The sequence below is a fragment of the Homalodisca vitripennis genome, chromosome 4 (assembly GCF_021130785.1).
Source record: "Homalodisca vitripennis isolate AUS2020 chromosome 4, UT_GWSS_2.1, whole genome shotgun sequence".
NCBI classification, from domain to species: Eukaryota; Metazoa; Arthropoda; class Insecta; order Hemiptera; family Cicadellidae; genus Homalodisca; species Homalodisca vitripennis.
In genome coordinates this window covers 125352448-125369468 of record NC_060210.1, presented here as the reverse complement: position 1 = coordinate 125369468, position 17021 = coordinate 125352448, and the positions used below count along the sequence as shown (strand labels likewise).

Sequence of the window (17021 nt, the reverse complement as noted above, 5' to 3'; positions counted from 1 at the left end):
TCACTTTAGGACCTGAAAGTAATTTAATGTAAAACACTTTTCACAGGACCATAAACCAATGCTTTAAAAATAATACTGAAAATTCACAAAAATGTCTGTCTACTGTTATATAAATAATCTATAGTTATAAACAGAAAATCTTTTCTACAACAAATTTAAGGAAAATCAATGAAAATCTTTCTATTGCAAAACCAGTCATGCAGATTTGTTATCTTTAATGATATTCTTTCAGGTAAAAAATTAATCTAAGTTACCTTTTTTATTAAATTCTTAAATCTACGAAGCACCAATAATTTATAATTTAATTTATTTCTCATATAAAACGTGTAAAAAATATATTTGGCAAATTTATTTTAATATCTTTCGATTCTACAATAATTTTCATTCTAAATTTAGTTATTTTCAGATAATTCAAATGTTATATTTATTGTTTTCATCTAAATCGATTAAATTTTTATAATTTTTAAATTTAAATTCTCCACATCATTCAATTGTTTTGAAAACTACATTTTAGTGAGAAAATTATTTATTTTAAAATCATGTTTCTTTTAAGGTTTGATAAAAATGTGATTTTATACATTATAAAATTCGAGTTCATCTGCTTGGAATCAATGTAAAATCTAATGAAAAAATCGGTTACGAATCACAGAAATATGTATTCATAATTTTGTCAAATCTGTGACTAACGAAAGAAAAATTTATAGGAATGTTATAGATAACTATTAAAGAAAATATGTTTAGAATTTTAAATTTTCTCCTAACCCTTAACCATATTTTGAACTTTGAAATCTATATTTATATAGTCTTTCACCAGCAGGGCCGGACTCAGCTTTGGCGGGCCTCGGAAAAAGATATTCGGCCGTAGGCCTCTGCCATGTCATGCCACCGTCGATACGGTCCCTTCAGATAAACGTGAACACAACGGTGTGTTTACGCTTCCAGTTATGTTCACGCTACTTCAAAAATAAAATACTAAAAATTGCCAGTTCTTTTCAGTTAAAAACATACGTACTTCGGACATAGACAAGGTAAGGTTGCTCGATGATGCCCTTCTTAGGGGGAAAAATCCTCCCGGGCCGGTTACAAACAGAAGAAGATTTCCAACATTGCCCTAGGCAATGCTTATAATGAGTGCTAAATTGTTGAATAGCATTTCTTTATCTCAAATTCAAAATGTGAATATCGAGTCTCATATGTGGAGAAAAATCAATGTCTCAAATCATTTATCTACTTTCATTCAAGTCCCTTTTTTTCTAAATCATGTGTTTATTATCTTCCTATGAATATTCATGAATCGATTACAAGGACCTCAAGGTAACAGAGTAGTTCAAATAATGCCTAATAATTGATATAATTATGTATTTATACTAAGTAGGTCAAATTGTTGATAGCGTGTTTCATTAACATTCTCCGGTAGTAAGATTCTTATCGACATATAAGAAGTTTCACTCGGTGACTCGACCGCAATTTTGGATTTAGACTCGATTAATTTCAACCTTGTATAAGGCGTATTGAGCTTATTTAAGCCAACTACGACAAAGTAATCTGATAAAAAGAAACCCATACCAGTAACGCTATTCATTTTTTAGACGTTAGGTCGCTCCCTCCCCCCTCTGGCCAGATTAGTTTGAACAAATCAGGCATACCAATTTGTTACGCATATGTATAAAATATGGTATCTGTCGCAAAACTAGATTTATAGATAAACATTGAATTTTATTGCTGTTTTCGAGTACTAAGCGTCGCTGTTTACCTGAATGAATGAATTGTTTTAATTCATTTTACAACCAATTCTTATGAACTAAAGTCTCTAACGAAATTTTAATTGTATTAAATATTTAAAAGCAAGTTCATTTTTATTATTATCTATATATATATATATATATAAATGCGAATGTTTGTTTGTATGTTCCGTTATAACTCTGGAACCAATGCACGAAACATCGTGAAATTTTGTACAGTGATTCTACACGTTCCTGGAACGTAGGCATACTTTTAGAGAGGTGGCTGTTTAAATAGTTTATTTAATTAATTTTTTAATTATAAATCGTTGTTGATGTTAGAGTGTTTTATATTGGATCCGACAGACTGCGCTACGACACATAATACAAAGCGAACTGATACTTAACAGCTGTTAATACTTTCAGCTGAAGTTCATCAAAGAGGCAGAAACATTTGTTTACATTTAAAATTTAGAAAATTTTTATTGTAAAGTGCTTGATCAGTAGTGTAATGCAGGTTGCATAGAAGACGTCATTGCCTAATTTATTTTAAATTCAGATTGCACCAATGATCAATAAACTATCTAATGCAATGAAAATACTATTAAACGTTATTATGAAAACAACCTCATTGTAAACTCCGTGAATGTTTGCACATAAGGTAATCGAATTTGTACAATTGCTATAAACATATACTTTTAACAGATTTTCTTGAATGTGGCAGCAAGGGAAACTCTACATCGGTGTTGACAATATAATTCACTAGACGTAGTCGCTCTTAGACACGTGCTTACGAAAAGCGTGCGAAGCCGCTGGAAACAGCTAGTATTTATTATTACTGATTCTCATAGATTTACAATGCTCAACGTAGCTAAAAGTAAAAATACGAACCTTTAAAAACTTTAAATTAAAACTAAAAAGAGTACGTAAATCATATAAGCCCGTAAGGTTAATCTACAATATGAAATTTAATGGTATTATGACTGACGCTTTAAATGTTCATTAATTAAATAGAATACTTCGTTAAAGAGGTATCAATTTGTAAGGTTCGAAATTGTATTTTAATACTCATATCTTTTAGATATTGAAATTATCAATACCTATTGATTATGAAGTTGAAATTTATAGAAAAATCCGTAGGCAAATATTTTTAATCAGTGTACATGATACTTTATGATTTAATTGCTGGTATTTTGGTATTTATTGATTAATATTTCTTTATTTATTTTTAATAATTGTTATACTATTTAAAATTAATAACATTTTGAGAATATGTAGCTTTGGTAAATATTCATATGGTGTTAAAAGACACTTTCAGGGGTGGAAACAAATTTACAAGGCTTTCTTCTTTTATTATTAAACTTAATTCGCATAACACGTCTCGAGTGTTACATATTTTATCTTATGAGCCTCGATTTTCGCAATAAGAACCATCCCATTCTTCAGAAAAAAGACCATGACCATCACGACTCCATGTTTGCAGGACATTAGGAGTTTGATAGTATAGAGTAGATTAACGTGGTTTCGCCTTTGATAATTGATATTTACATCGCATTGATACAGGAACCCACCGTTTTGGAAAACTGTAAAGTGGCCCACAAGAAGAGGTAAAGGAAAATATGGCGTAGGCTTCACGGAAACGCTTTCATATTATCAACCAGATGAGAAAATTGGTCAATTCGTCATTGTTATTCAAAAGTTATAAAAAGGCCTAGTAAATCTTCTTGTAGTTTCAACATGCATTTGGTTTGATTCATATCATATAAAAAATACATAATTTTACAGTATTTTTCTTAAATCCAATTAAACTCTATTGCTTGGTTCTTATCCGCTAAATATCTTAAACTTTGTTTTTACAGTGAGAATGGTGTTATTAGCAAATATAACTAATTACAAATAAAAGATTAATTTATCTGGGACATTGTTAAAACAAATTCCATTTGTAATTGTCCCAGTAATGAGCCCTGGGGAACGCCACGATCATTTTCATTAGTTTCTATGATAATGAAAACGTGATGGAAGTTTTACTTTTAATTGCAACCTTGTATTTTCTTCATAATAAACACAACGTCAATAATTGTTGTAGAGCCTCATTAACCATAAAACTTTAATCTCACTACCATTATGCTCTGTTGACGATGTTCTTGTAAATGCCCTTGAAAGTTCACAGAAATTAGATACAACTTTATCAATTGTTATAAATTCAAATTTTACTAAAATTATCCATGAACGTAACGATAGAGATAGTCCAAAGACAGATGATAGAAAGACGTACAGTCATTTTGGTTTTTCAGTTCAAAATCAATACATTTAGTCAAAGGATGGACCAAAAGGTATCTATGTACCAGGATTCAAGTATCTATTCCTTTCTATTAAGAGTTATCGCAGAAATACTGACAAAAATTACGGACGGAATGCAATAAAATTGATAGAGATTAGGTTTCTTCTTTGGACCAAGAGGAATTTATGTCCCAAATTCCGTTTCTAGGACCTTTTTCTCAATATTTATCGCACACATGGTCTGACAGATAGATAGACAGACAGACAGAGTTCTTTGACCTTTTGCCCCTAAAATCAACATGGTTTATCCTTGGACCAAGAGGAATATACGTATTGTTTGAAGTGTCCAGGATCTTTCCATCAAGAGTTATTGCGCAAACGGATGGACATCACACGGTTCTAAGATACATCTGTTATTTTTTTATCAAACCAAATTAAAACATTTTTCATCTATGATCATTTGTTTTCTGATAATTTAAGTTTCCTTGTTGATATTGAAGTAACAAAACTTGTGATTTACCAACCTTCCATATTTGCTATAAATGCTAAATTGCAGAAGTAATTACGAAGATGGCTCATAATTAATTTGTTTATATGTATTTAAATTAAATTTAGTAGATTATTGTCATAATAGAATAAGTAAAATATTATCTTAAAAGATATACCTTATTTAGTTTGATAAAATAATCAAGGTCAGTACTAGATCAATAATTGCTATTAGAATAATCAGTTGGAACTGCCCGCTACATCTCCACCTTGAGACTATTAAGATCTTTCCATCCAGTGTTATTGCACGGATAAACAGACGCACTGCTCTTTCACATTTTGAACTCAAAACAACAATAAGGTCCTTCCTTTGACCAAGAGTAATATATATATATATATATATATATATATATATATATATATATATATATATATACAGGGTGTTTTAAAGTATGGGTACGGCTTAGTATTTTAAAAACCATAGGAGATAACATCTATAAACTTTGCACAGTGTCATATGGCTATGTAAACTATTTTTTCTTGGTATTACCATGACATACCAACCATGGGGGGACGGCCCACAGAGGAAAACATGGAAATCTTAAATTGAAGCATGGGTCGAGTGATACCTCATTTGAAAGAGCTCACTTAGTAGAGTTGAATGCCGTAAACCGCATCTCAAAAGGTTTATCCAATCAGAAATGGCGGGTTGTTTTAGGTACACATTGTAAAGTACGAACATTATGCGCTGCCATTTATGACTGGATCGTCGTATTCTGATGCGGTTGGCGGCGTTTCACTCTACTAACCAATGTGTTTGCACTGAATTTTTTTAATTAGCAAATTATGTCGTAAATTTATAACACAATAAATACCGATGTTTTTTAGTTTTATTTATTGTGTTATAAATAAAACTTTTCAAACACCCTGTATATATATATATATATATATATATATATATATATATATATATATATATATATCACAAGTCTCTAAGACATTTATATCAATATCTATTACACATAAGGCCGGAAAGACAATGAAATATTTAATTAAAGCTCTGTTTGGTACACATAAATGGGATGTTTGTATTAAATGCATACGAGTATTCAGTTCGAACAGAAAGATTGATAGACGTACTGGTGAACGTATGTCTCTTTGATCTTTGGACCATAAAATCGATAAGGTTCTTCCTTAGGCCAAGAGGAATCCATGCCCCAAATTCCGTTTCCAGGACCATTCTATCAAAAACTATCGCACAATGGGTAGTCGGACGACAGATTTCGTATTGCTCTTTTACAGTGCAGTACTTCCTGTTAAAAATCCTCTCAGAATAAAACGTTTTAAATAGCAAGTTGTGGTTTTTAGATATAGTGGTTACTATAGGAAGCCAATATCAGATACGCATTCAAAATTTTACAGTGCTATTTATAATCATTTAACTATAAAAATATACAATTTGTAAGTTAAGTGTTTTTTTTCGAAATATTCTTCTTTGGAAATATATGTTGAATTAAACTCAGTAAAAACTTGCATTGCCACGTCAGTGTCATGGAACGAGAGAGGGAAATGGAAAGGAGGGTGAGAGTGGTGAAGGGGGGGGGAGAGAGACGTGTAAAATTAATTATTAAAGCTTGCCCGAATTCGTTCCCTGTACTTCTTCTTTTCGCCTAGCTTTGCACTGACTACGTCATTAGCGAGCCAAATCTACATTTTTACACATTTTTAGTTCCTTTTTCAATTTCTCAATGCTAATAACAATGACGAGTGGCCAAAGTAAGGAGAAGAATGCTTGGTTAGGTAATAAATAAAAAGAGAGTGTGTTTGTATTAAATGGTAACATTTCCTGGTTTTAACCGTTTTTAAAATTGTTCAATATTTGTTTGAATACATAAGGGTAAATATAAAAAAATTTACTATGAGATTTTTTATTTTATTTTTTCACAACGAATTCATGAACGAGTCTTATGCCCAACCTTGTATTACCTGAACTGTCAATGCAGTGCCTGCAAGAGTGTTGTTATGTCTAACAACTAGACAACTCCATAAATAACTAGAACTTCCAATTATCTAGATTCCCTTCAAGAAGATTCTTTCAAAATTTCCAGCAAGAAGACCCTAGTGTCATTCTCGTTGGTTAGAGTAGCTTAGCTTGTAACTTGAGGAACATACTTCGGGTCCTCATTGTGTCAATATAATTTATTAACCCTGTAAAAACTGTAACAAAAACAACTCAACTATAAAATAAATACTGAAATAATCTATTTCAAGCTGGAAGACGGGTAGAAACCTATTATACTTTACAAGTATAATACATAAATACTAGGTAGTTTGATACATTATTCTTTCAATGTGCAGATGGTTTTGTTACTGAGTAACGTTGCAATTATTTCCCTATGGCAATTTAAATAATAACATTAGTTACAAAGTGATGATGAGTTTTCAAACAACTCGTCTCTTATTAATTTCCAAAGTATATTTAAAGAAATTCACTATTATTTGTTTTGATCGTTGATCGGATATATAATTGATTTGATTGTTTGATTGATGATGACTGATTGGATTATTGTTTTCGCATGGTAACGGTGGAACAAATCTATATACAATCTTGAAATTAAAAATTGACTCTTCTCACAATAATTATGTGGTATTGTGAGAAGTTGATGACTTAGGTAGTACGTTTGATGACTTACTACCTAAGTCATCAAACTTTGGTAGTACATTAGTTTTGATGACTGTATTACCAACCAAAAAGTAGTTACTTAGTAGTTTTAGTGGAGTGGAGTAGAGTAGTGCAAAGTTTGTCCAATTATTGAGTAAGTATAATAAATACCTAAGATTTGCTAAGCATTTATTTGCGTTTGCATGATTTAAAACTATCAGGTACAGTTATCATTGTTATTTTAGATTATGCGCGTGTATTAGCACTTCTGATTCGAATTATTTATATTTCTAATGCTATAGTTGAGATTGCCTTGTTATCCCGATCAAGAAAATAGGCCGTATGAGTTAAAAGTATGGATATATTCTGTTTAGTTTTTAAGGAATAAAGATTACAGCTCAAAGCTCTAGTTTCCACTGTCCTCCTTTTTTTCTCAAGGCCTTACAAAGGAGGTGTCACTTAATGGGTCTTTACATTTAAGAATTTTGAAGCGCCTCCCCTCCCAAAAATCCCATTTTGGAAAATAGGCTAAGTTGTAACAGTGACTAAAAATTTCACTTCTATTTCCTAGAAAGGTGTTCCGATTTCTATCTTTCTAGAAGGAAGTGCAATTTATTGCAAACAATCAATAGAAAGCCGGTATATATATATTTAAAAAACGGGTACATCTATGATGGTTATAATAGTGTATGTTTCATTGAAAAGAATTTGCTAGTAAATTTCAGACTTCAATAAAGGCGATTAATATTTTATGAAAAACAAACTAACTCCGAATCATATAAGTCCAGAGGGAGTACGCAAGTTGGGGCACTGAGGGCGATGTTTACATTTGCGAGATCAGTGGAATATTATCCAAAAATACAAGATTCCACTCTGATCCAAAATCGGACGTCTAACCAATCTTTCAAGTCTTGTAAGGTAAACTCTGTACAGTTTTATTTATTCGCATTGACTTACAATAGTGACTTTCTTTGTACGCGTCAGTTAAGTAAAACACAATTCAATATTTTGTCCACTTAAACAATTTGTTCGTAATTTTTTTATACTTATTGTTGTGGAGTTTTGCATTACTTTGTGAATTGATATATCGTGTCTTATTTTGTTCATCTACTTATTCAGATATTCAAGGTTTTTTAGAATCAACGTTTTTGTTCATTAATTTGATCTAGACAAACTGCTATCTAATATGTCGTAAACTAGATATGATGAAACAGAAACAGGAAATTAAAGAAAGCTCTAATTCTGTATTACATTTTCTCAGAATTTATCTGTTCAGACAACACAATCAGTTGATATATGAAAAAGAAGACACATTACTCATTTGGCTAGTTTAAGACGAACCCAGAATATGTTACGACAGTGCGTACTCAAGTAAGTAGACCACTCTGCTACTTGTTCCTAGAGTACCGAATATGTTACGACAGTGCGTACTCAAGTAAGTAGACCACTCTGCTACTTGTTCCTAGAGTACCGAATATGTTACGACAGTGCGTACTCAAGTAAGTAGACCACTCTGCTACTTGTTCCTAGAGTACCGAATATGTTACGAAAGTGCGTACTCAAGTAAGTAGACCACTCTGCTACTTGTTCCTAGAGTACCGAATTAGGGAAAGGTTTAATGCGTAAACTCTCTGTTACACTCAGTACTAAAGGTCGATAAAAGTATTGGTTAAAGGCAATATTTCAAGCTTAATGATTTTACGTTGGTTATAAAAATATGTCACATTGTTGTATGATCTATCCGGCTCGCTTAAATATTATTATTTACCATGTACTGAAGTAGCTTTGAAGTAATTTTTTATACAGGCTGAGTGTTAGCGAAGCCTATTATCACTCAAAGAGCTGAGAAATTTCATTTTTGTCTAACTGTCTGATCGCATAATATTTGAAAATGCACTGACACATAAGGACTATTCCACCAATTATTATTAAGAATTTATTTACTACTAGCTGTTCCCCGCGGCTTCGCACGCTTTTTGTAAGCTTTGCTCGTGTATGAGCACTTCTGCTTCAAGTGAATTATATTGTAACGCCGACGTAGAGTTTACCTTGTTGACACTATCAAGAAAATCTGCCAAAGTGTATGTTTATAGCCATTGTACACGTACATGTACTTAATAATAAAGTGGTCTAACATTCAAGCTATAAGGCAAAACAGAAATTCATTTGAAAGACAAATATCCATAAAAACTTAGCGTCTAAAAATTGTGATGCAGTAGAGTTTTATAAAGTAAACTATTACTTAAAACGAAAACGTATACTATTAATTAATCGTTGTTTGGATTGTGCTGTTCTACACAAAATAAAAACTAGTCAAATTAGATAAGAGGTTCTAAAGTGTGATGTGTTCGCGCGTAATAATTGTAATTTTTCATTCTTTTGGTACGTTTATGTGTCATATTATTTCTTTAAAATTGTCTCATATTATATTTTATAGAATAATTTTACTACCACATCAAAACATTTAGGAGGAAGGGAGTCACAGGGAGGGAGACCCAGACCCCCACCTCCCACACATAGCTTACCCCTCTTGCGGTTTCACCGAATACAGTTCGCTCCAAAATCAGAGCACAACTGACAATCAGGTTACCCCTGCCCCTGACAGTATTACTTTTGGTTTAGACTGTACCACGTACTGCCATGTTGATTTAAGAGGATAAGGTGACAAGCGCATGCGGTGGCCACGTAACATGTTTCAGTTTGGCGTATTTCAGAGTCTAGCCTGTGAGCTAGAACGTTACGACGGGTGAGGGTAGAAAGAGTAAGGTAAAAGTAGCTAACACTTTTTTACTCTAAGAAGTCATAAAGTCTAAACAAAGGTAAGTTGATCCAAAGGTAGTTACTTTTTTATTTAAAAAATATGTTATTTACTGGATTTAAAAATTATTAGTGAAGTAGCAAAACTCTATCGATTTGTATAAGTTACTACCACATTCAATTAGAAATTGCAAAATTAATTCACCGAACTCCGGTGTGCATTTGTTTACATGTAATAAATCCATGTACTTGTGCAAACCCGATGATGAAATTTAATACGGTTATGTCACGGTAGGAAAGATCCAATAAGCTATAAAAGGATATAACTTATTCGGTTTGATAAGATAACTAGGGATATCTTTGAGTAGTTAATTAGGATAGATAATCAAGGTCAGTCAATACCAGGGCTATAACAGACAGTAGGTCACGCAGACAGTGCTCGCAGTTTTTACCCACCTTCTATACTTTTCGGGTCTAGAGACTACAGATGTGACTTAGTAGTGATTAAGTTAACCTAGCGCTCCTGTAGCTTTAAAAACTGTATTATATCTATATGATATTGTATTGTAGATTAACACTTCATCAGCTGCAGACGCATTCCTGTGCAGAATCATATTGTCAGTACAGTATAGAGCCACACTAAAGGTGTTAATAAATTACAGGCAGTAGCTATAGTGTCATCGTTTTCCTTGAAGGTTTATTCATTATCTTTTGTCAATGGCACGAGATAACCAAATCAAGCAACGTCGAGCGTGGGTGCTGCTTGGATGAGTGACTGTTGAGCGATCTTGTCTTACAAGCGTTACGTCTACCCGGCCATTGGTGGTGGTTCGGAAGTTACTTTTAAGTCGCTATTTCCCAGGATAAGTGTTAGCAAGGGCTTCTTAGTAAAACTTTAGCCTTGTAAAATAAGACATTCCTTACTTTTCTTACTTTAACACGTTCGTCCGAACACTACTAATATAATTCAGAAATGTACGTTAGCACACTTCCTCTTATCACTATCTCTTGAATAAGTCATGATAGTTTTTGGGCACTTGCGCCCATTGAATGGATCAATCAGGTCAATGAAGAAGTTGGAATGGCCCCGAGGCTATTTGACGCGGTTCAAATCGAGCACGCATTGAAAAACTGACCGTCCCGTTCACTCACCTCTTGGTAGGTGATAATACACGGTATTACATATTTCCTCGCTGTAGTCCCGTTCACTCACCTCCTAGTAGGTTGTAATACACGGTAATACATACATCCTCACTGTCGTCCCCTCCACTCACCTCCTAGTAGGTTATAATACACGGTAATACATACATCCTCACTGTCGTCCCGTCCACTCACCTCTTAGTAGGTTGTAATACATACATACTCACTGTCGTCCCGTCCACTCACCTCCTAATAGGTTGTAATACACGGTAATACATACATCCTCACTGTCGTCCCCTCCACTCACCTCCTAGTAGGTTGTAATACACGGTAATACATACATACTCACTGTCGTCCCGTCCACTCACCTCCTAATAGGTTGTAATACACGGTAATACATACATCCTCACTGTCGTCCCTCCACTCACCTCCTAGTAGGTTGTAATACACGGTAATACATACATCCTCACTGTCGTCCCCTCCACTCACCTCCTAGTAGGTTGTAATACACGGTAATACATACATCCTCACTGTCGTCCCGTCCACTCACCTCCTAATAGGTTGTAATACACGGTAATACATACATCCTCACTGTCGTCCCCTCCACTCACCTCCTAGTAGGTTGTAATACACGGTAATACATACATCCTCACTGTCGTCCCGTCCACTCACCTCCTAGTAGGTTGTAATACACGGTATTACATACTTCCTCATTGTAGTCCCGTCCACTCCCCTTTTGGTAGGTGGTAATACAGTTATTATTAAACCCAGTTTCAAGAGTGTTCCTTTACATGTTGCTTATTGTGCTGGTTATAAAAATATTACAGAATAAACTTTTAAAACAAATATTACGTAGTAAACACACGTTATATTGAGTAGACTCTAACAATAACCAATATACTGAAAATTGCAAGTTTAGTACAAAAATTGAGTAATTATTATTACATTAAAACGGGCAAAACTTTGAACAAACGATTTAGTAAAGTAGAGCTATCTATGCTTAAAAGAACATAGTTAACTTTACGAACAAAATTTCTTATATGGACGCAAAATTATTGTCTTGAAAGTCAAATCTTTCGCTATACAGTACCATGAGTGATACAGTGTTATACGTTGCTCGATCAGTAAAGCTATTCCATGAAGCCGTAATCTAATAAAATTGTTGCAGTCAATTACATCTGCTTAGCTTTCTGGCTCGGGCCAGAGATTGTGTTGTCTCACTTTATCAATACAGATGGCGGTGAAGTGCGTCCAGTCTAGAGGACTACTCAATCAGTACATAGCTGCTGTGGCAGGTAGACATACCTTTCTGCTTTTCCTTTATTAATTTATTGCCTAAAGTATTATATATTTTTGTTAAATATAATGTAAGTAACTTCATGTTTTTTAAATTGTTTCTTTATAAACTCAATTTTGTATAACTAAAAAACTAATAACTCATTTATACGTTAAGAACATCACATTTTTATCTCTAGTCTGCAATTTCACGTGATGTGATAAATAAATAGTTTTGTACTTTTTAAGTGTCCACGGAAGTTATTTGAATAGGCTATGAATTTAACATATAATTTCGTATCCTAAACTCTATTCCACCACCTCAATCACTTATAACTTAACTTATAATGTCAGCGTTAGACACGATGTGAAGACCTAGCTGTTATATCGATGCTAGCTAACAGTTAATTATTACTTAATTTCAACAATCGATATAATCAAGTGATACTGAGTAGTCAATCTGAATTTAACGAGTATTTGATATAAAAATGACCCCATCTAAAAAACATTGTTAACTTTAGAAAACTAAACGAAGGAGTCGTACTTGTTTTTTTTTTTTTCATTAATATGGGATTTTGTGATATAAATAAGATGTCATAATAATTATTGTTTTAAGGCGATTGAAAAAGTTTTTACGCTAAATTAATAGCTGTTTAAGGTAACTTGAACCCTGAATGCAGAAAAGTAGAACATTTCCTTTTATATCGCTTCACGTAAAATTTCAGTAATAGCTGAAGTCTAAAGTCGGAAATTTCAGCAATTTTGTAATCAGGCCCCCCCCCAGATAAAAAATTTGATTTTTCTAAAGTATGTACATGGGTTATAGCTTCAGCGATTGTATTTTTAACATTTTATTTCGGAAAGAAACAAAAAATTTTTAAACACGTAAAATAAATAAATATAAATATATAAATAAATTTCATTAAGGAAATATAATTTCCTTACGTTGTAAATGTATAAATATTTTAACATTAACAAAACAAATATTCTCCAACCTCGTAATCAAATACTGTACACTACTACTTTCACTCCGAGTCGTCAGACGTAAGGTTGTAAATGGTTTTATTTCATTCGGTTATTATTACTTATTGCAATCTTCATTTGATTAAAAATTGGAAACATTACGATAATGCAACAATTACCAGCTGATAGTTTGTTGACCATAGGATATTTTTAGTTCTCAGAAAAGGGGAGTCTGACGTCAATTTTTGAAAAAATTTTAGATTTTATTTTTAATTTTGTTTCTTGTTCTTCATTATTTTTTGATCAGTTTGATATATAATACTTATATATTTCACTTTACTAAGCCACATAAATAAGTTTTACAAATTTATAACACATTTTGTTTCATTTTTACATTCTCGACTTTCATACCGTACTCATTCTGTAACTTTTGAAATATTGATATGAGATGTATTCACCCATAAAAAGTCACTCCCTTTAGCTCTTATGAACAAAATTAAACCTATGTAGGCCTACAGAGATCTGTCTAACAAAACTCTACTGGGGAAATTCCTACACGGAAAGACTCAAAATCCGAACGAGTCGTTCAATAATATTGTATGGTCACGGGTCCCAAAACGCGTCTTCGTTGGGCTTGAAACACTCAAAATAGGAGTTTGGGATTCTGTAATAACTTACAACTCAGGTTATTTAGGTAGGGTAAAGGTTTTTCAAGAACTCTTTGGTCAGGCTGGTGCAAATTGTATACTTGGGCTAAAGGCACTTGACCAACTGCGGTAAATAAAAGCCGATAAAAAAGCTGAGGAAGTGACCAAGGCGGCCAGAGTAGCAGCAAGAATTAAAAAGAGGAAGCTGGAAGACATGGAAAAAGAAGAGGAGTTGTATGGACCTGGGATTAATGCTGTTGTGTGAAAAAAGACAATATTTTCTTTCCGCTTCGTTTCCCGAAAACTTCAAATTTTCAACTTCAGGTACACTTTTTCCAACATTTCTCAATGTATTGCTTTGAAATTTTCAACACACATTCCTCAACCTCCTTTACATGTTAAACCTAACTTTACTGTTGCGGCGAGTGCCGCTACAGTTTTGAATTTGGCGCGCGTTATCCGTCTATTGCCGCGAACGCTATAGCCAGCTGCGCCGACCTCTAGCCTTTAGCTCAAACAATAGGAGCCTCCTACCATCCGGAATTCTTCCGGACAGGTTCTGGTAGGATGGTTCCTGCTAGGTTTTCAGGCTGTGACCGGACGTTGTGCACACAGAGAGTCGTTGTGCAGCTTTCGAGCAGGGTGGACCGGGAGAAAGTTAGCGTGGGTGGTCTAGATTTTAGTAGAATTTTAAAATTTTACACCTTTCCTGGACTTTTCCTTTTCTTTGTATCAGTTAGCCTACCGGTGGCAGTTGTTTTGGGTTTGGACTTTGTAGATCACAGTAAAATGGTGATCAATGCGGCTCAGCGCGTAAAATAACTTTTTCCTTTGACACAACCTTAATTATTAATCAATTCCAGGATCATTCAGCTCAACCCAACATAGAACCAACTCATACAGCACCAACATTAGGAGAAAACTTGAACACAAAACAAAAACACATTTTAAAAAACCTATTGCAGCAGTACCCGGATACCCATAACACCATGCCTTGGCAAAACCAACTTAATATCTTATACCATCCGTATAACAACTAATAAGTTTGTCCGCTCAAAACCTTTTCATTATGCTCCTCCCAAACTGAAAGAGCTAAACAGCCATATTAAAGACCTGTTGAGTAAGGGTATTATTCGTCCTAGTGACTCTCCATATTCAAGTCCGGCGTTTTTAGTCCCGAAAAAGAATGGTAAAAAGTCGCATGGTGGTAGACTAGCGTCTCATAAATAAGATGGTTGAGCTGGAGAACACTCCTCCATGCCAACGGTGGAAATCAGCATTCCAGTATTTAGGGGAAGGCTTCTCATTTTTTCCCACCTGGACCTTGTAAGTGCTTATAATCAAATTCCTCTTGATGAGAATTCCAAAAAAATATACGGCTTTTGTCACAAGCACAGGTTGTTACGAGTATAACTATCTGCCCTTCGGCTTAGCTTCCGGTGGCATGGTTTTGGCAAATCTACTTGACAAAGTCTTTGGAGATATAAAAATTCAAATTCCTTTTTGTTTTATTTTGATGACCTAGTTGTCTTCAGTAACAGTTTCAACGAGCATGTTACAGCATCTTAAAATAGTTTTAGACAGGCTTAAAGATGCTGGTCTGACGGTTAGTCCTGAAAAAATGGTTGTGGCAATCTCCTAGAATCGAATTCCTGGGTCACATATTTCATAATGGTAAAATCAGTCTAAATCCTGACAGAAGTAAACCTATCGACTCCTACCCAACACCAAAGAATTTAAAACAACTGTCTAGGTTTCTGGGAATGTGCTCATATTACTCGAGATTCATTAAAAGCTTTTATCAGATTTCGGAACCTTTAAATTCTTTAAAAAGGAAGGGCGTTTCCATTCTTATGGGGGACCTTCTCAGGAGGAGGCATTCAAAACACTTAAAGCAATTTTAGTATCTTCACCTGTTTTGAGGCTACCCGACTTCGAAAAAACCCTTCACGTTGCAGACCGATGCCTCTGGCACGGCTGTGGGTGCGGTCTTGTCCCAGGAAACTTTGGATGGCAGCCTAGCACCTGTTGCTTACGCCAGTCGTGCCCTGAACCTCCATGAAAAGAACTACTCAACCTTTGAACTGGAGGCTCTCGCTGTTGTGTTTGCCTTGGAAAAGTTCAGAACTTACTTAGAGCATAGAGAATTTTCTCTTTTTGTGGATAATAGTGCTCTTTCCTGGTTGCTGAACCACCCCAGGCAAATTGGAAAAATAGCACGATGGATTGCCTTAATAAACACATTTAAAATTTCAAGTCAGTCACATTAAGGGCAAAGAGAACGTTGTTGCAGACTGCCTCTCTCGTTTGTACGAGGAAGGACCCACAATCTCCCAACAACATGACACAAGTTCAACACTTTCAACAAACAAACCCAAAAATCCTACCTCAAAATGTTTAGTTCTTTTCTCTCTACCAGAAGCCTTCCAAGACATAAAGAGAACATCAAGCCCTAGACCCGGAATTAAAAAATATAATTAAGTCATATTAAGTCTGGACAACACCCTCCAAAACTATGAAAATAATTGATAATGTCTTAGCTTATAAAACCCCTTCCCAGAGCAGACCGCGTGTTGTTCCCAAAAATCTACACCACATGCTATTTGCCATGTATCACACGTCCCAGTTGGAGCACATTTGGGAATCTCCAAAAACACTAAATCGGTTTAAAAAAGAACATTTTACAGTTCTGATCTTACTACAACAATAACTAACATGGTTAAATCATGCTTGCAGTGCCAGCGCTGTAAGCAAGCCCCAAACACAAAAATATGGTTATCTATCGTCTGATCTAGCACAAAGACCTTTTGAAAAGATCATGATTGACTTTGTTGGTCCTCTCCTAGAAACTAAACGTGGTCAACCAGTGGCTACTAACCATTGTAGACGCGTTTAGCAAATTTTCAGTCATGATCCCAACTAAGAATTCAACAGCTCTAACTACAGTAAATGCCCTTAAACGAGAGGCCTATTTTCCTACTTTGGGTTTCCCCAGTCTATTGTCTCTGATTCTGGCAGTTGTTTCAAATCTCATCAGTTCAAAAACATGTGCGATGAGCTCGGGATTTAAACACATTAGGACTTCTCCTT

General features: G+C 34.3%; 1 protein-coding gene across 3 annotated transcripts in view; it reads left to right on the top strand.

The window, feature by feature from the left end:
* The first annotated feature begins 8430 nt into the window (after nt 1-8430).
* Nucleotides 8431-17021, top strand: part of LOC124360120 (facilitated trehalose transporter Tret1-like) — a 38563-nt gene continuing 29972 nt past the window's right edge. For 2 of the 3 annotated variants that reach the window (XM_046813455.1, XM_046813453.1), the window contains exon 1: nt 12008-12341. Coding sequence is in view for 1 of the 3 variants with exons in the window: in XM_046813453.1 (XP_046669409.1) it covers nt 12281-12341 (61 nt within the window). In the remaining 2 variants the exon portion in view is untranslated. Of the gene's footprint in view, nt 8521-12007; nt 12342-17021 lie in introns of those variants that run through there. The other variant, XM_046813454.1, reaches the window with a different exon arrangement.